The sequence below is a fragment of the Barbus barbus genome (assembly GCF_936440315.1).
Source record: "Barbus barbus genome assembly, chromosome: 42".
Classification (NCBI taxonomy): domain Eukaryota; kingdom Metazoa; phylum Chordata; class Actinopteri; order Cypriniformes; family Cyprinidae; genus Barbus; species Barbus barbus.
The window spans coordinates 26,044,359-26,065,360 of NC_136720.1; the positions used below are offsets into that span (position 1 = coordinate 26,044,359).

General features: G+C 34.5%; 1 protein-coding gene across 1 annotated transcript; it reads left to right on the plus strand.

The window, feature by feature from the left end:
• On the plus strand, positions 1-15,641 carry LOC306861298 (myotrophin). Its single transcript, XM_079403498.1, has 5 exons — positions 1-1,676; positions 1,809-1,885; positions 4,350-4,463; positions 6,568-6,651; positions 14,452-15,641. The coding sequence occupies exons 2-5, from the start codon at positions 1,814-1,816 to the stop codon at positions 14,536-14,538; spliced, it is 357 nt and encodes a 118-aa protein (XP_079259624.1). The 5' UTR covers positions 1-1,676; positions 1,809-1,813; the 3' UTR covers positions 14,539-15,641.
• Positions 15,642-21,002: the final 5,361 nt, after the last annotated feature.

Consider the following 21,002-nt stretch of genomic DNA (forward strand, 5'->3'; position numbering starts at 1 on the left):
GCATGAGAGAGGTTAGGTGGGAAGGTGAAGGACTTCTGTGCTGTTTATGGAGGATGAGATGGGAGCTTTCCATTCAAAGCTGATAAACGGCGTGATCTCTGATTGCTCTTTTCTGCTTCTGCTTTAATGGTCTGTTCCAACTCATTCTTCATTATAATTGCAAGCTGGTAAAGAAACAGGACGAAGCGTGTGTTTAAAAGAGACATTTCTATATATCATTCAGTGAGAGATGCCACACTAATAAACACCTACACCTTATATTCGAGTATCACCAGAACTAACTAGTTTAGCAGGTCAAGCTGTGACTAAATCTGACTGAAAAAACAATCTAATAGGGAGCGTTCTCAAACTTTTGCCTAATAATCTTGCAATCTTAAAGTTATGACCAAACGTTCTTCCAGTAACGTTAATAGAACGTTCATTTAACGTTATCTGGTCTTTAATAATGTTCTCTAAACCCAAGCACAAAAAACATAATTTATAGATCGTTCGTGGAACATTTTTGCTGAAACATTTTAGTTGGACGTTCATCTAATGATTTTTAAATATTACTAGGTTACTTGTTTCAGGAAATTCAGAGAACGTTCAAAACTAACGTTTCCGTAATGTTTGTGGAATGATAAAATAGAATGGATGAATAAAATAAAATTGGATGTCATTTTTTGTGTTACGTTTTAAATATGAGCAGGGCTTGATTGTTTATTTTTAATACAAGAAGTTCTAATTATAGCTAATTTAAAAGCCCTTCCACATCAAAAAGTGTAATGAATGAACCTCAGGCTGAAGGAAGAGTAAATTCACGTCTGTACAGCAGAACGAAGAAGGTTCAACACTCTTCAGCAATAAAATAACAATGAAGCACAATTTTTAGTTTATCTAAAGTCATTTTTGCTTATTAGTATGATTGAACTGGATCACCAAAGGTCAGCAGCAATAAAATGAGATTAGATACATTTGTGTTGTTTAACATATTTAATTATTGCAGGTTTGCATCATATTCTGAGTTTGCATTTCAATGTTTTAATTCATTTTGATGAATACTAAATCTGGTATTTGTGAGTGAGATGAATTAATGCACATTCACACTTAGTCTAGAACTAAAGTAATATGTTCACACAGCGCACTGTCAGTAAATAAATGCGAAAAAAGTTACTTTTTTTAAAATAAAAAAATATAACAGATATTTTCTTGTAAATTAAAAAGTAATGCGTTACTTTACTAGTTACTTGAAAAAAGTCATATTATTACGTAAATCGCGTTACTTGTAATGCGTTACCCCCAACACTGCAAATGATTTATATTATAAATAACGTTACACACATAATGTAGGGAGTGAAAAGGACTCTTATTTTGAAATGACGCATGCCATGTGTTTGCCTTTTGATTTATTCCTGTATTATTATTTTCTATTATTGTTATATTTTACATCGCACGATTATCATCTTAATGTGTTTGTTGCCTGTTTATTCCATTTGCGTTGTTGTAATTTTACCCTACATGTGTTGTATCGAGACCGATCTGAGCTGGTGGGTGTGGACGGGGACTCTTATTCTGAAGTGTCTGTGGGCGCTAGCGTGATAGCGGAAGTTCTTGCCGCTGGTAGCTGCAGTTCAGGCGGATCCCGTCAGTGTCTGATCACAAACTTTCTGTCAAACCCGAAAAACACCCGGAACCCGGTGAGTTATCCGCGTAGCAGCTTCATATACACGTTAAACAGTGGAGGGAATGAAATAACACCCGCAGCGCAGGCCAGTTTACGAGCGCAGGCCTATAATACAGTACTCTTCTTCTCTCTGTGTGTGTTTCAGGTGATATGGGGGATAAAGAGTTGATGTGGGCCCTGAAGAATGGAGATCTGGATGAGGTGAAGGCTCTGCTGGTGAAGGTGAGAAACACACACACACTTCATCTCAACACATATATTCACAAACGAGTCCAAACAGACCCTTATAGACCCTTACAATACAGCACTGAGATGATACCGTGCTGTTTAATATATAGCATATCATGGCTATAATTGACTCCCATAGTCACACACACTGAGGCATTGCATTGTGTTTGAGTGAATTCCTTTGTATTGTCATGGTGCCAAAACAGAAAGCTTGACATTACCATGGTATGTTCCAGAAACTAGTATAATGTCATGGTGCTTAGCTGTAAAAGCAACAGGTGAATGTTTTCTAGATTTTCTATTTGGAGCATGTTTGTTCCAGTAAAACAACAGCAGCAGGTTGTTTGTTATTAGTCAACGTGAAACATGCTCCATAATGCATTTGATTTCAGTAATGTGATGTACTTATTACTAGTACATCACATTACTGAAATCAAATGCATTATGGAGCATTTGATTAGTGCTCCAACTACTAACTAGCTGACTATTTTATCTTTTTTTGTGTGTGTTCTTCCCGTTTAAAGGCTTATCAGCAGTCAGTTTTGCTCCTGAAGCATTATCCAATAGGAAAATAGGAACTGATGATGTCATCAGAAATAGAAAGTCGTTTCAGAGGCAGAACACGAATTTACTTTTTAACAACAGATTATGAAGACAAATGTGTTTGTCTTTGCAATGATGGTTTGATCACATTATGGTGACTTAAGTTAATTTAGCTGTTCTGCATCCAAAACATGGTAATTTTTATTAATGTTAAAATCAACAGGTGGGTGTTTTTTAAGGATCTTTATTTCCAAAATGGTATCAGACAGTTGTTTAGTGTTATATCTGTTGTTTTTCTGATGATAATATGCGTTTTTCTTGGCTTTTGTTGAAGTGTTAAGTAAATACCATGGTATATAAATACAGTACCACGGTATTATCATAATAGGTTTGGTCTGTGCTGTGGTTGTTAACGGTTTAAAGGCGTTCAGCTAATATCACACGCACACTCTGGGCTGTAGGTCATCTGTTAAGTGTGTATCCTGTGTCCCAATATCACCTTGTGTAACTATATACACTCCTCACACAAACACACACACACCGGCTCGCAGACCCCAGAAGACTGTGTGTGTGTGTGTGCTGAATAGTGGCTTGTGTCCTGGAGTTCCTCCTCCTCCTCTGATACAATGGGAGCGTGTGTGTGTGTGTGTGTGTGTGTGTGTTTGGTTTGAGGATGTGGGCAGGTAACCGCAGGTGCTTTGAGCTCCAGCATCTGAATGAAGAGTCGTGTGGTTCAGCGCTTCAGCCTCAGAATATCTCACCTTCATCACTTTACCCATCAGATGATCTGGAGTCGCTCATTCAGCGTTCAGTGTTTTGTCATCTCTCTGTGTGTGGTTGTGATATGTTTAGCTCAGCGGTTTACCTCAGTTCACACTCACAGCAGGTTCACATGATGGTTTGCTGTGTGAATGTGCTCATCATCAGACTTAAGGAATAAAACCCTTGAGGTTCGTTTTATATAGTCACAGCTGTATACGACACATAGAGGAGTGATCACTACATAATGTTAATGGCACAAATAGTGTAAAAAAAGTGTCAAAACCGAGTAAAAGCAGTGCTTTTTTTATCTTCTGAACAATTGAATAAGGTCTAAATGACTTCAGATGATCAGGTGTTGTTTTTATTCTTGTTTTGTGACTTTTTATGGACTAAATTATCATCTATGTCTATTTTGTGATCAGTCAGTGAACAAAATACTGCAAAAACGGCTTCAAAAAACATTTGAGTTTAAAACAAAAGACTGCTAAATTACGTTATTAAAATTATATGAAATAATTAAATTCTTTGAGAATTTGTATATTAACATATATAATATTATTACTGTTATTATAGTTTATTACATTTACCATAAAATGATATTACATTACATTTAATATGATTTATTAGAATGCATTTAAAACTATGACATATTTTATTGCTATTAATAGTTAATAATAATAAAAAAACTATATAATTATATTTAAGAATATAATATTATTTAATATCCAATATTATTGTAATGACTGAAGTATCCTAAATCATATTAAACATATTTTAAAGGCTATGTAATTATTGAATATTGAACTATTCAATAGCCAATATAATTATATTGAATAATAATATTATTTAATGATGAACCCTAACCCCATTGGATAATATAATTTAATATTATTATATAATAATAATGATAAATTCTGAAAATAAATATTATTTAATGATGAATGCTAACCCCGTTAGATAATGTAATTATTATTATTATTATAATAACAAATTTTAAAATGATAAACTGGTTCTTTAATTATATTGAATAATATTATTGAATATTCACCATTATTTTTAATGACTAAAGTTTCCTAAATTGTATTAAATATGAACTTCTCTTAAAGCGCATGTGTTACTGTGATGTAATGGTGTGCTGTGTGTTGTTGTGCAGGCTGAGGATGTGAACAGGACTCTGGAAGGAGGCCGGAAGCCGCTTCATTACGCTGTAGACTGCGGTCAGACCGAGATGCTGGAGTTTCTGCTGTCTAAAGGAGCCGATGTGAACGTAACTGTCCTCCTGCTGTTATTCTCCAGCGCTGTGTGTGTGTGTCTGTGTGTGTGTGTGTGTGTGTGTGTCTGTCTGTCTGTCTGTCTGTCTGTGTGTCTGTGTGTGTGTGTGTGTGTCTGTCTGTCTGTGTGTGTGTGTGTGTGTGTGTGTGTGTGTGTGTCTGTCTGTGTGTGTGTGTGTCTGTGTGTGTGTGTCTGTCTGTCTGTCTGTGTGTGTCTGTCTGTCTGTCTGTCTGTCTGTGTGTCTGTGTGTGTGTGTGTCTGTCTGTGTGTGTGTGTGTGTGTGTGTGTGTGTGTGTCTGTCTGTCTGTGTGTGTCTGTGTGTCTGTGTGTCTGTGTGTCTGTGTGTGTGTGTCTGTCTGTCTGTCTGTGTGTGTCTGTCTGTCTGTCTGTCTGTCTGTGTGTCTGTGTGTGTGTGTGTGTGTCTGTCTGTCTGTGTGTGTGTGTGTGTGTGTGTGTGTGTGTGTGTGTGTCTGTGTGTCTGTGTGTGTGTGTGTGTCTGTCTGTCTGTCTGTCTGTCTGTCTGTCTGTGTTTGTGTACAGGTTTATATATCCTGGTGGGGACTTAAACCTGAATACACACAGACTCATGGGGACTCGTGTCATGGTGGGGACCTAAATTGAGGTCTCCATGGGTACAAAAGCTTATAAATCAGAATGTTTTTTTTTTTTTTAAGAGAAAGTAAAAATGCACAAAGTTTCCTGTAAGGGATAGGTTTAGGTGTAGGGTTGGTGTAGGGCGATAGAAAAGACGGTTTGTACAGTATAAAAACCATTACACCTATGGAGAGTCCCTACAAGGATAGCTGACCAGACGTGTGTGTGTGTGTGTGTGTGTGTGTGTGTGTGTGTGTGTGTGTGTGTGTGTGTGTGTGTGTGAGTAGATGAATATCTGCTCCAGTATGTAAATGTTTAGCGTGTGGATTCACTGAGCAGATATTAGTCCTGCACACCTGATAGCATCAAACCGTCAGCCTGTGATTCACGCTCTCCTCCTATCAGCATGTCGACTTATGCAAAATTCAAGTAGAAAACAGCTATTTGAAACTAATATTTCACAATATTGCTGTTTTACTGTATTTTTGATTAAATAAATGTAACTTTGGTGAGCAGAAGAGACTTCTTTCAGAAACATCCTATTGAACCCAAACAATTATAGTTTTTAGTTTTTCGTACTTTCTATTTTAGTTTATTTAAAGTTTTAGTAATGAGTTTTTTTTCGTGTGTTTTTGTCATTCTTTGTTTGTTTGTTTTTTGTAATGGTTTTTAAATGATGTATAGATTAAATATCAATCTATATGTGCATATTTTGGGATATTCTAGTGAAATTAAATACTACAAAAACAGTTTCATATTATGAAATGAATAAGGTCAAAACAAACTCCTAAATTATAATTATTAAAATAATATTATATAATTATAATAAATTATGTATATTAATTTGTTATAATTTATAAATGTATATTAATGTTTGTTATTGAAATTATATGAAATGTGTATATTTAATAGTTATATGAAATATTTAATAATATTAATACTAAATAATAATATTTAATAATATTGAGAATTATAATACACTAAATTAAAATAATAAACACCAAGTTTGTTCTTCAATATTTATTTTTATTTCAGTTAGTTATTTTAGTACATCAAGTTAAGCTAAATTAAAATTAAAATAAGTTTCTGATATATAAATGTTTTTTTATCTTTTATTTTTAGTTAATCTTTATTTTATTTGTATTTATTTATTTTTAGTTAAATAACCCAGATTTGAACTAAACCACTCGCATTTTCTTCAGAAAGTGTGCATCTCATTGTCTGTGCTCTCAGCGTCTCTATCGCTTGATCTCTGTCCCATCGTGAGCACTCATGCGTCTATCAGCGCTCACTCTCCAGGACAGAAGGAGACAGGTTTTCCTGCGAACAGGGAAATGCTCCTGAGATAAGAGACTTCTGAAGACGCCTGATAACCCAGCATGCATCTCTCTCTCTCTGTCTGAATCAGAGATGCTGTGTTTAACTATAATTACACTGAGGTGCTCAGGGGTTTGTATGTTCCTCTCCGGTCGCAGCGCGTCTGAATTCTGTGTTTTTCTCCACAGGCTCCAGATAAACACGGCATCACCCCGCTGCTGTCTGCCACTTACGAGGGTCACGTGACCTGCGTGAAGATTCTTCTAGAAAAGGTAGCGATGCATTCACATGTCCTCCCGCTCAGCGAGACGTGTGTGTGTGTGTGTGTGAGATACAGGTGGGCGGCTGAGCAAAGTCTTATATCACAGTATGATATAATAGATGACAGTAACGCTATATATCACAATTTTCCAATGGAAATTCAATAAAAATGGTTTGTTGATTAAATAACAAATAATTACACAAACAATCTGTGCCTATTGTGGGATAATCCATATAGTCAAGACTCTTAAATTATATATTTAAAATTATATATATATATATATATATATATATTAGTTAAATATTAAATTATTATAGTAGTATTAAAAATCTTATATTTTATTTTTTAATTTAATAATTTAATAATATTATTTAACTATATATATATATATATATATATATATATATATATATATATATATATATAAAAAACTACTGATTATATTTTACTTTTTATTTAATAATTGACAATAAATAATTTATTTATTTAAATAATTATTTAATAATTGTAAATAAAATCTAGCCAGTATAAACACGCCTATGACATGCATCAGTTGAAATCTGTATTAAAGTGACAGGTTGTTTAATGTTCCTCAACACATGTAAAAAGCTCGTCTCGACTTCATATTGTGGCTAATAAGCACCACCTCATGTTGACTTGTTTAGCAAGAGTCCTGCTCTGAATGTTCACTGTTGCTCGTTTCCAGATGTAAATGTAAGCCCTCAGAATCTCTGCTGGCTGTGCATTTCTGCAGTTGTGTTGTGTATATTGTGTCAGCGTGCAGTGCTGCTGTGCGTTCAGAGAAAGAGCTTTTGGTTTGTGGGTTTTAAAGCTGAAAGCGGCTGAGCGCGGCTGTAAACAGTGACGGCTGCAGGGTCAGACGGGGTTATATAACAGCACAGTGCTGCACATTCTTCACTCAGATCCCCTCTGACGCACTCAGGACGTCCCGCAGGAGCTCCGTGCTCCTTCATCTCTTGTGCTCCTGCAGGAGCTGATCAGGTGTTTGTGCAGGAATATTTCAGCTTATTCTCCACTCAAATCCCCATCGGATCACTTTCTGGTGTCGTCCTGCATTCACACAGGAAGTTGTGGAGAAACATACTGAAGGCTTTAATCCCTTCTTTAAGATACAACCAGTAATAGAGCCCTATAAAATAGGATTTGTTTTTTCCAAATTTCATTTTGTCCCCCCATTTGAAGCTTTCTGGTCTTTCTGGATGTTTTAATGGTGTTAGTAATCAAAAAGTAGTTAATTGCAGTCATGAAACTGCAATTTAACAACAATTTAGTAAAAGTTCACCATTACAAAAAATCCTTTTTCAGGGCCCTATGAAAGATTTTTTTTTTCTCAAATTCTGTTAAATTTTTACCAAATTCTGTTTTCAGTTTTAATTATTTCTAGATCTAATGGTTTGATTAATTTTTCTGGATTTAATTGTTTAATTGAATTTTAATTATAACTTTTTTCCAATAATAGTGCCCTAAGATTCATATTTTTAATATGACTGCATTTTGAAACATTGACTTTGAAACATTAATTTAATTTATCTTTTAATCAAATGAAAATCAAATCCTTACAATTATTTTTTTCTTAAAAAATAATTTATTATTATTATTATTAATAATATTGTATATAGTAGTAGTATTATTACATTGATTTGAATTTATTTCTATAAATATTTTCTCCATTACTTGTACATTATTTATACATTTCATCAAAATAAAATGAAAACGAATAAAAGCATCAGAAGTGATTAAGCTTAGCTATTTTTATGTGTATGTCTTTTAATAATTAGAAAATATTCTAATGGTTAAGTTGTTATTGTTAATTTCAACACTGTTTTACATTAAGTAGAAAGTTTCATATTATTGTGTTATCTGCCATCATGTTATCTGCCATATTTTCCAGTTTTAATTACCCTTAATGTGTTTGACTGTGGACGAGCTTTTTTTTTTTTTCTGGATTGTCCATTTCTGTTTTCTGTTGAATTGTTTTCTCACAGGATTGTGGGCGTTCAGTTCACAGCATGATGCAATTCACACCCGAGATCAGTCTGTGAATCTGAAAAACGTCACGGTGGCTCCTCAATCAACAAATAACATAAGAACACACTTTAGCTGAAGAACTCCTGTCTAGTGGTTTTATTTGTACCAGGGTATTATTAACTAAAACCATATGTTATTATAAAATAAATGTAACTGAATTTAAATTTAATTAAATAAAAAATTAACACAACTAATTTAATTTCAGCTCATTGCCAAGGCAACATTACTGGGATTAATTTGATTTACTAAAATATACTGAAACCAATCAATAAAGTTAATTTTAAAACAAATATTAAAATGAAAAAAAAAAATCTGTTGATACCCTTGAAAAGGCAAATGATTTGGAATTTTTAGGGAAAAGGAGTCTTGAATATCTAATTTATATTTTACATTTTAACGATGATTTTCTGCATGAAAGTCTGGAGCTGGAATGGCATAAAAAAACAAAGAAACAATTCTGGAGATGGTATGGATCAAATCCAGTGATCAGAGATTTTTCTCGCCATCTGTTGATGTGTTTTTGTGTTCACTTTAACTTTCCTACACTGATGCTCATAAATATGGCAGATGAGAGGAAGAGTCACATGACAGACAGAAGGAGTGATAATAAAGCACTTCCTCTTTTTTTAGTTGTCAGATGCTTCGAATAGGAAGTAAAACTTCCATAACTACCACCAGCAGAATCACGTCATTCATTTTATTCTTTAAGAGCTTATATTCTACACATTTCTTGCCTTTTATTTTCCTCTGAAGTACATTTGCCAAGTTGTAATTTATTTTATGATGATGATTCCTAAAAAGTCTGTTTTTACTACTGTATCTTTAAGCTCTCTATCTGTAAATGTGATTGGCTAACCTCTTTGCATATAAAATGAGCAACAACCACCAAGTTCCTGAATACCCGATAGATGTTGATATGCAAATTGAAGTACTTAAATATCTAAAACGAAGACTGAAACTAAGAAATAAAAGTGGTAAAAAAAAAAAAAAGTGTTATATTCGGTTAATAACCGGTTAATAATTAAGTTTTTGGAATTTTGAAGTAAAATCAGTCAGAAATATCTCTTCAATTTGTAGTTTAAATTTTAATAACAAATAACTAAAAAAAAATAAAAAAATTTGAAATATATATATATTTATTAATAAAAAAGTTAGTTTTATTTTGTTGATACCCGTGAAGTTCATTTAAATTTAGTTTTTAGAGAAAATTAGCTTTAAATATCTCAATTTCTATTTAAAATTTTAATAACTCGTGTGACATGTTTGTCAAGTCAGAATTTAATAGTTAATTTAGCTTTTTATAATCATCCCTAAAATTAGGGATTCACCATGAACATTTTAGCCGATACCGATAACTTATAATTCTTTCTATTTGAAAGCCGATAACCGATATGTTGGCCGATAAATCTCAATCTAATTGAGAGCCTGATTACAAATAAAGGTCTCTTCATTAAAAGGACCATCCCAAACACTTCAACATAAGCAGCTTAGTTTTAACAGTGTATGTTATAAAAATAATTTTACTCAGTTTTACGTAATAAATAATTTTACCAGATTTCCTCAAAATAAATCAAATAATGCATAAATAATGCAAGCAAGTCATTGGACATCATTACTTACGTATGTAAAGAATCAATGCATGTGCTATGGATCAATAAAAAGGAATAGCCTCTTCACGGACAATAATAAAAAAATATTTTAATTACTAAACCATTTTTGATGAAAATAATTAGAGAAAAATAAAGGTGATTATTATTAATAATGCATCAATAATTTTGATAAAGTAACAATAATACCACTGTTTTAAATGCATGTTGGCGCTTAATGAACACAGGTAAACTGAAGCGCTTGTTAGCGGATTAATTAGGCTATATGAGAATAAGATATTGAACATAAACATAATATTACAACTTATATATGCTCAAAAAGATAGAAATGCACAAGTTATCTTGAACTAAGTTATGCGCTAGTCATATGTGTAACTCGTGGATGCACTCTTGACTCTTCCTGTAACAATGAGCTGAAACACGGCAAATAAACCCCAAAGAATTCACAACTTTTTATTGCGGTAGTGTTGCCTTTATAATGTTATGGATATGACAGGCACAATTATAGTTAATGTTGTGCATTGTGCAATGTTGTTCAAGCTACGCGTGCTGAAGAGCTGAATGAACACGGTAAAATTAAGTGCTTTGTTGGCAGCTATTTAACTCAAGGAAACACATCATATATGAGATTAATCAGATATTTATACAATATAAGCATAATATTACAACTTATATATGTACAAAATGATGCAGTTATTGCGTGCTATAGTCAGAGTATATATCTCCTGTTGTGGGCGCGCCCTTGGCTCTTCCCTTAACACGCTGAAACACGGCTCACAGTGACTACACCCCTCACATTTTTTAAATATTTTATTATATCTTTTCATGTGACAACACTGAAGAAATGACACTTTGCTACAATGTAAAGTAGTGAGTGTACAGCTTGTATAACAGCTTGTATAGCTTGCTGTCCCCTCAAAATTACTCCACACACAGCCATTAATGTCTAAACCGCTGGCCACTTCTCTGAGATACTGTACATAAAGTAAACAATATTACAAGTACAATTGCACAAAAGGCTGCAAATGCACAAGCGAACTTAACTGTCATGGAGGTGTAGCTCCGTTGTGGACGTGCTCAACGCACGCACAAAACACCGGCGTGAAGATTGATGTCACAGAACATTATTTACAGTAATGTTCACATTATAATTTTATGTAGCCTTTATGGCAGACTTGCCCTGCACATGTTGCACTTAAATAATAATAATTCGTTACATTTATATAGCGCTTTTCTAGGCACTCAAAGCGCTTTACATAGTAAGGGGGATATCTCCTCGTCCACCACCAATGTGCAGCATCCACCTGGATGATGCGACGGCAGCCATAGTGCGCCAGAACGCCCACCACACACCAGCTTATTGGTGGAGAGGAGACAGTGATGAAGCCAATCAGTAGATATGGGGATGGTTAGGAGACCATGATGGTCAGAGGCCAATGGGCAAATTTGGCCAGGATGCCGGGGTTACACCCCTAAGAGTATTGTCCTTTTTGAAGTGATTCTAATCATATTTCAAGCATTTCAAAACCATCATGGCGAACAGTGCGCATATGAAGTGTCTCTGTAGGAAATAATACATTATTTATCGCCTTCAAGATATCGGCCAAATTTTCTTATCGGGCCGATACCAATAACAGTAAAAATTTACATTTATCGGCCGATGCCGATATGGTGGCCGATATATCATGTATCCCCACCTAAAATGAAACATATTAATATTAAATTATATTAAATGAGCCACAATTCACCAAGCTGCTGAATGCCTAATAGGTGTTGATATGCAAATGATATGCTAATAAACTCATGGTTGTGTTGTCAGCTATTTTAAAATGTTTGTAGTTTAGTTTGAGTGATGATTTGTGAGGAGGAAATTCTGAATTATGATGCTCACAGTCTACATTCGACAAACTTTTATTAATGCTGATTTGGTTTTGTATTGAGGTTTGTATTGTGAGTTTCTACCCAGCATGCATCAGCACTGACCACAGCGCAGGGAGCGATCCGCAAGCTAAACAGATGTTTATTATGCGGCGAGAAATGTGAAACTAAAGAATGAAGTGGTGTGTGTTCGGCACCCGCTGGCGTTTTCACAGGCAGCGAATGAAGAAATCAATGGCTCTTCAGATGTTTGATGACCTTCGGTTTGGGCTCTGAACGCTTGCAGCTGAAGCCTCCAACTCTGACCTGTGTGTAAAGGGGAATAATTCAGTGACGATCAATACACCGCATCGATCCGCCCGGAGGATAATATTTCTGTAAAGGGCGGCAGGCCGCTCGATTACCCTCGTGTTTGAGGGGCCCCGCGGGGCCGGCTCCTGTAGATTATGCATGAGATTCGCTGTAATCAGCTCTTATTGGTCAGGTGGAAGGCTAATCTGCTGTAAATTGTTCTTTATTTCTTGAATAATGTCGTGTCATGTGAAATCTAGCAGAAGTTTGACTAATGGCGTGGAGTCTGGTAATTTTGGATGAAACTGCAGAATTAGGGGTCGTTCACACAGAACTTGTTTCACTGAGCTGCGTTATTTGCTGAGGAGAGCAGAAGCACAAGAATGCCAATATTTTAGCGCTCGCTTGACTGTAAAATGTATGTTTTTGGTCTACCGAATTTGTTTTGTTATAAGATTTTTGTCTGGAGAAACTCTGAAGGACTGTTTGATCACAAGCAATGCAAAGAAATGCAGCTTTTCTTCCTCTTAACTGCTCGCAGAACTTTGCTTCCATGTGGATTCATGAAAAACTAGTAATATGAATTGCTAACTTTGAATGGCTGTGAATTAATATGAGTAATTTTACAGTTATACTGAAAAATAATTATTTTTAAAATTTTATTTAGCAATTAATAACAATAGAAATAATAATATAGTTATATAAATATATAATTACACTTTTTTTTGGACAAATTGTGTAGCTCTACAAACAAGCACATCACACTTGGAGCTTTTCTTCCCCACGATATCACAATTGTTACAGGAAGAAAAAATTTGACTATGAAAGCTTGTAGTTTAATTAAATGAATAATAAATATTAGTGTTGTAGAATAAAATGATGAGGATGAATATTAAATAGCCTTTTTTATTTTTAAGTTTCACTAGTATTAGTAGTTGTAATAATAATATAGTCATTGATATACAATATAATCACAATAGTTTTGGCCAAATTGTGCAGCCCTACAAACAAGCTCTGCTATCAGAAAAATCACTGAACAATTACATTTTCCTATGAAAGGCTGTCATTTAATTGAATAATAAATGAAATTTTGCAGCTGTATTGTAAAATAAAATTAATTAAATGATGATGATAATTAAATACTCAATTGTTTTAGTTTCATGGTACTTTTACTTATATATATATATATATATATATATATATATATATATATATATATATATATATATATATATATATATATATATATATATATTATATTATAACTTATATTATATTTATTTATAATTAAATTGTGCAGCTCTACAAAGGCAATCAACCCTGGGGATTTTTTGTCATTGCAATTGTTGCTTTTCCAAAATCATAGAAATATTACATTTGACGATGAGAGAACGTAATTTAATAATAAATATTAGTATTGTAAATTAATAATATTAGTTTGTATTCTACTGTAAAATAAATGTATTATTGTTATTATTAAATACTCATCTACTTTAGATTTATAATTTATTTTATGTATTTATTTAGTAGTAGTAGTAATAGCAATAATAATAATAATATATAATCAAGCATTTTTAGCTAAATTGTGCAGCCCAACAAAGAAGCACAGCAAATCTGGGTATTTAGTTTTTATGTCATTGTCACAAATGTTATAAGAAAAATCACAGAAAAATGATTTTGTAAGATTTATTTTTTAAGATAATAATGTTATGCTATATAGTACTATAGTGTTGTGTAATAGTGTGGTTGTTGTGTGTATTAGAGCCGTGTGTAATAGTGTGTGTGTGTAAGAGTAGTTTGGTCTTGAATCACCGCAGTGTTGTGTAAGTGTGTCTCAATCTTGTCTCAGCGCTTGGACTCTCTCTCTCTCTCACACACACACACACACACACACACACACATGCATGCAAGTGTGTGTATTTATGTTTCTGCTGCATGACTTGCATGTTTAATAACTGTGTGTGTGTGTGTGTGTGTTCCTCCAGGGTGCTGATAAGGATCGGAAGGGTCCGGATGGTCTCAGCGCATTCGAGGCGGCCGAGAACGAGGCCATCAGAGATCTACTGAAGTGAGATGGACGCTGCCGGCAGCGGAGAGGTTCTGACCACAACCACTGGATCCAGCAAACACACACACACACACCTCTCTGTCGCTGCCCGCTGGCTGCTGCAGCTCCTCTAGATTTCCTTTTGTTTTGTTGTGTTTTCATCCATGACCTTTTTATTTTTATTTGGGGGAGGTGCTTAATTTCCCCTCTAGTTGATCAGAGTCAGCCATTGGCTGATGGACCTGTCACTCATGCCTCCCATCAGGACCAATGGGAACGCCTGTCTTAACACCACTAAACACGGACTTTAGAGTTCAGACTAGAGCGAGTGAGCAAGTGTATGATTATGATGATCATGATAACGTGTACATTTATTTCTCAGACTGTTAATTAGGAACGAGTGGTTTGTATAGTTCATAGATCTGAAGAATTTCCCCACACTCCAGTTTCCCTCCTTCAGCTCAACGACATTCCCGTCGCATTAGATGCTCAAAGAACAAATATTACAGACGCTTGAGTCGTTCTGCTGACGCCCACATTTGCTTTTGTGCCCCTTTGAATTTGTGTTGTTGTGGCAAAAATAAATGAATTCTCAGCTGCTGTGCGCTTGTAGAGTGTTAAACAGGTTTGTTGGAGCCTGTCTCTCTCTCTCTCTCTCTCTCTCTCTCTCTCTCTCTCTCTCTCTCTCTCTCTCTCTCTCTCTCTCTCTCTCTCTCTCTCTCTCTCTCTCTCTTTCTCTCTCTCTCTCTCGAGATGTCTCTCACTCTTTCAGGCCATCTCTCTCTTTCTGCATGATAATGTTTTAGCTTTTCAATACAGTCTTGAACTGAAATTCACATCGATTAGCAAATCTACATTTTAAAGATCCATATCTGGCATTGTTGTGAAAAAGTCTGTTTGAAAAAAACTAATAAAACGATTTCAAATGATCAGTTTGATTTTGTCACATTTGTAAAGTTTCAAATGATGGAGGGTGTTTTAAACAAATAAATATATATATATGTTACTGATAAAATGGTCAGAGTAGTGCTAACAGCATTAGTGCGTCTGTTAACGTGTGTGCAGACCGTCTGTGAGGGAGAGAGAGCATTTGTGCTTTCCGTATATATTAAAACGTAATTTTGTGGCAAAAACATGAACATAATCTGTCGTTTGTTTCCTTATGTTTACTATATTTACTTGTGTCGTTGTGGGTTTTGGTTCTTTTGCTGTTTTAGGCTGTAAGGACAGCCGTGCGTTTCCTTGAAAATAATTGCACTCCTTAGAACGTTCACCAGCCAATCAGATCCAAGCATTCAACGGCCCCGTAGTATAAATTAATATATTTATATATTATAAGTACAATTTTTATTCACATTTTTATTATATTTATGTAATGCTATTATTTATTACTATTTAATACATTTATATTAAGTATGCATTTATAAATTAATTTGTTTACATTTTGAATACAAATTGTTTTTTCCAAGTTGGTTTACCAGTTACTAATTTACTTTATATAGCCTATACTAACATACTGATTTACTTTATATATAATAAAGTAATTTTAACAAACAATCCTTTTATAAATAATAATCTTAATGTTTGTTATAATGCCTGATTATAAGGTGCTAGATTTGGTGATAAACCAAAAGCTGATATAAAGAGATGTCTTGACTAATATAGTGTGCCTGTGTTGGCAGGGATTTTTTATCATGAACACACTCATGGTCACGGTGTTTTTTTCTTTCTTTCTTTAATTAAGTGCTTTTGTTAATTACTGATCCACCTGGCAAGTCTCAGACCTTTGTCACTGTCACAACACAAAGAAATCAATTATTCAGGTGCTGCACAACTTACTGATAAAGTTTAATGCGCCGTCAGCCGCAGCTTTTCACCGACGCTCCGTGAATATAAAACAGCTCGTTTGGTTTTGTCTTTGTCAAGACGGTGAACGCACTGAAGAGTCACGATAAACAAATCAGTCCGTGAGTCAACATCAAATCTAAATGGTCTGTTTACTGTCTTAATACATGTTCCCGTGAGCGAATAACTCACTGACGATGTTCTGTAGAAACTAAAGTGTTTGTCTTCAATATCTTTCATCAAAATGTAATAACTTGCAGCACCTTTGAAACGACTTTCCTCTCCGCCTGACTTCAGTTTAGTGTTAACCACCAGCACACAAATAGCAGTTAGTCATTCTTTCTGCTGAAAAAAAAAACACCATCACAAAATGTGTAATGGTTTTACTGGTTATAATGGGACTTGTATTGGTTTTACTGGAAACTAATGGACCCTGTGGGTCTCTGCTGGTAATTGGTCACCTTCTATTGTATTGGTGGCTTATTAAAACCAATAAATCCTAATGGGATTTGTCCCAAACCCATTTTTAGTGGTTTTAATGGTTAAAAGTTGATTGTTTGTAATGGTATTTGTAGTGGGAACCATTAGAATTTTCTGTGATGGTTCTATTGTTGTTGTTTTTTTCAGCAATTATTCAGTTTTTTTCTTGGTAATGCCTGTTTTGGCAGTAAAATGGGAGTTTTTCATCAGACTTTCTAAATGAATCCAATAGAGAACAAACTGCTGCAGTTGTGTGTGTACTATTTTTAGTTCACTTTTTAGTGCACAGGTGGCCGTCTGGCCTTTTCTTTCTTCACAGTGAAGACAAACTTCTCCTCCTACACCATGGATGATGTGTTATGTAAGACTCTCTCTCTCGCTCTCTTATCCATTTTATTAGTCAACTTTGCCTTTTCTTTCAAGTGAACCCCAGACTTCAGCCCCATTTAGACTTTTTTCCAGTGATTTCAGATGTGATCATTGAGCCGCAGCGCCTTCTGATGGCTGAGAGACACACTGCTGCTGCCTGCACACTGCATACTATTTCACATTTGATCTCACCTCTGAAGAAATAAATGCGTATCCACCTGTTTCTTCCTGTAAGAGCGAGAGATTTGTAAATTCTATGGGTCTAGCTTCCGGTCTCATCCGCGTCCAGGTATTTTTAGCAGTTTTAGCAGCTCGTTTGCTGCTTGATATTGAAAATTGGTGTCTTACCATATCATTTTAATATATTATCTTAACTCATTTAATCCCAAATTTTTCCTAGACATGAAAATATTCAAATGATGTGTCACTAGTAACATTTTGCAATAATCAATAATTATAATTTTTTGGAAAAGTGTGTGAAAAATAGTGTTTAATGGTCAGTCATAATTGTGGCCGTGGTATAATGTGTATACTAAATTAACATATTTCTGCAGTCATAAATTTTGTTTATATCTCAGCCCAGCTATTTGATTCTAGAGTTACTATTATGCATAAAAACCCTTATACAACACTGATAAGAATACTGAGATAAAAGACAAAAAAATACAACCATCAACATATTTCAAAGCTGTATTGTAACAAATGTCATAAAGCTGTTATATGTGACCTTGAAGCACAAAAGCAGTCATGAGTAACACAGCTATATTTGTAGCAATAGCCAACAATACATTGTATGGGTCAAAATAAATTTTTCCTGTATGCCAAAAATCATTAGAATATTAAATAAAGATCATGTTCCATGAAGATATTTTGTAAATTTCCTACTGTAAATATATCAAAACTTCATTTTTGATTAGTAATATGCATTGCTAAGAACTTCATTTGAACAACTTTAAAGGAGATTTTCTCAATATTTAGATTTTTTTGCTCCCTCAGATTCCAGATTTTCTAATAGTTGTATCTCAGACAAATATTGTCCTATCATAACAAACCATACATCAATTTAAATATTATTCCAGATGATGTATAAATCTAAATTTAAAAAAATTGACACTTAAGACTGGTTTTGTGGTCCAGGGTCACATATTAGTGCTACCAGTTTTACAACATCAATATTGTAACTTAATTTGTAACATTTGAATTTAAATATTCACTGTAACTTTGTCATTGCAACATTTTAGTGCAAGCTTCACTAATAACTGCAGCTGGATGTATATGTATACCTACATGCACCGTATTATCCCACTACTGCTGCCATCAACATATTTACTCATTCTATGACAAGAAAACGTAATAATTGTGGATTCGTATATTAATGCTAGACACCTTAAAGATAACTTGTATCAAAACTCTTTGTTATATCTTTGTTACTAGCATTTTGTTTTGGAGCTTTGATGCAGCCATCATCTTCTCATGGTGCAAACAGGAAGTGAACTGCTCTGGTCATGTGATCATTTGCACTAACCATGTGACAATGCACATATTTAATTGAGTTGATTAAATTTAACCCTTTATTTTTCCATATTTGCAGGAAATGCATTAAAGCACCATGCCAGTAAAATTTTTAGAGCTTTATAAATGAAAACCTTCTGTATAGTTACTATTGTGAGCGGTGGGATTAAATGGGTTAATTATGAACACACTGGAAATTATGATTGAGTGGCCACGGTACTGATAGAATCACCCATAGACATAAAATACTATACATATATTATGTCTATGGAATCACCAGCTGCGCTAATTAGCGCGTTCACATTCACTTCCTGTCTGTCTTATTACAGTTGCCATGACGACTCCATGCAGAGCGACAGCTTGTGATCAACTACCCCGAAATTGTGCTTAATGAAGTATCGAATCCAAATTACCTTGATAATTGTTATTTGTCTTTGTATTCGCAATTATGTCTAACTGACCTTCTTTTCATTATGTAGCTTACCGCGGTAGAGTGATGGTAATAACATGGTACGGAGTGATTACCATCTTCAAATATCATTGTGCTTCAAACATCCTTGTGAAAAAATTGATTGTGATCATGTTTTTTTTTCCCCCATTATTTTAACTCAACAAAATATTATAATCCATTTTAGTTTCATATTTTTAAGTTATATGAGATTGAACTACACATTTTTGGTCAATTTAGTATCATTTACATGAATTAAAAATGGAAATGAGTGGAAGGCAGCAACTGAACTTAAGTTTTTAAGTTGATTTATTAACAGGTGACTCTTTAATTAAAACCTGTTAACCACGGTTCTACCATGTTTTTTCTACTTGTACCATGGTAGCCTACTACAATGGTCTTCTTAGACGTATCATGTAAATACTATGGTATATATGAAAATATTGTGGTATTACTTAAATCCTTACTGTGTTTATCTTCTGTTATTCTAAGTTTGGCGTTCACAAAATTACCATGGTATATTGTGGTGTTTGTTCATAGTGCTATGTTTTTTGGACATATACCATGGTAATACCATGGCATTCTGTAAATGGTATTATTACAAGGTAAATTATTGTTTGAGTACGTATACTGAAATACCACTTCAGTCTTTATACTTTAAAATTTCGCATTTAATTAACTCTTCGCCAGGAGTTTGATTGACAGGCGATCTGATCCATCATAACGCTGAATCTGCCATTTTGTCCGACAAACAAACCAGACAAGAGAGTAGATCAACATCTGTGGACTTGAACTGACGTCTTTCCACGGTTGAAACAACAAACCTTCTGATGTTCATTCATGTTTATTTTGTGCTATAAATAATAGTAAATATGAAGAGGCAGGCGGTGCCGTTTGAACTGAGGTGCTACAGGGATCTGACACAACACATGAAAGCACCACAAAATGGTATTTATTGGTTGAATTTCTTTAATGAAAAAAAATTTATACCAAAAATAAGAGCTCTCTCTTGTCTTTCATCAGTGTGGAAAGTCAGGACTTTGTGATGGTTTGATGTGAGCCGTGAGAGCGCCATGGCTTGTCTGACATAGCAACAGAAACTAAGGGGGCGTGATTTTGCGAAGTTGTTATTTGCGAAATGTACTCATTTTTTAAATAAATACTTTCTAAATAAATTCTACACCATTTTTTATTTCAGTAGTGCTCGAAATTGGGATTTTCTCGACTTAAAATAAACCTGTGTGTTGTTTTGCTTTCCTCTTTAACCAAGATTCATAAAAAGTCATGAAAACAGGCCGAGCTAATATGATGTTTGTAGTCATATTAGAGCTTGTGGCTTTAGCACAGAGAACTTCCAAAGCCCACTTTAATTATGCTTTGGTCCTGTGCGAGTGTGTGTGTGTGTTAATGTGTGTTTCTAAAGTAGATCTGAAGGAAGCACGCTGTGAAATTTCCCTGTTTCCTCCCGATCACAGAGTCCGTCCTCTTCAGCTGGAGGAAATCGATGGCCGCTGGACTGCTATTAAGAGGAGTTTAATTGCAAATAAAAGAGGATTTATCACTGCTGCCGGTATGTAGACGAGCACTGCTGCATTCTGGGTAATGAGTCGAGGGGATGTGCTCTCCACTTCACACTGATCAACTTACTAACACACAGATGTGTATCTGCTCCAAAACCTAGTGAGCTGCCTAGCTAGGCAGGATTGTAAGGGAGCACACTGTAGCTGCACTACAGCAACAAAGGCTGTTCTAAATAGTAGGAAGCATAAAAAAACACTTGTAAGGCCTCTAAATTATCAACATCTAACTTTGCTGAAAAAAACACACACCATCTA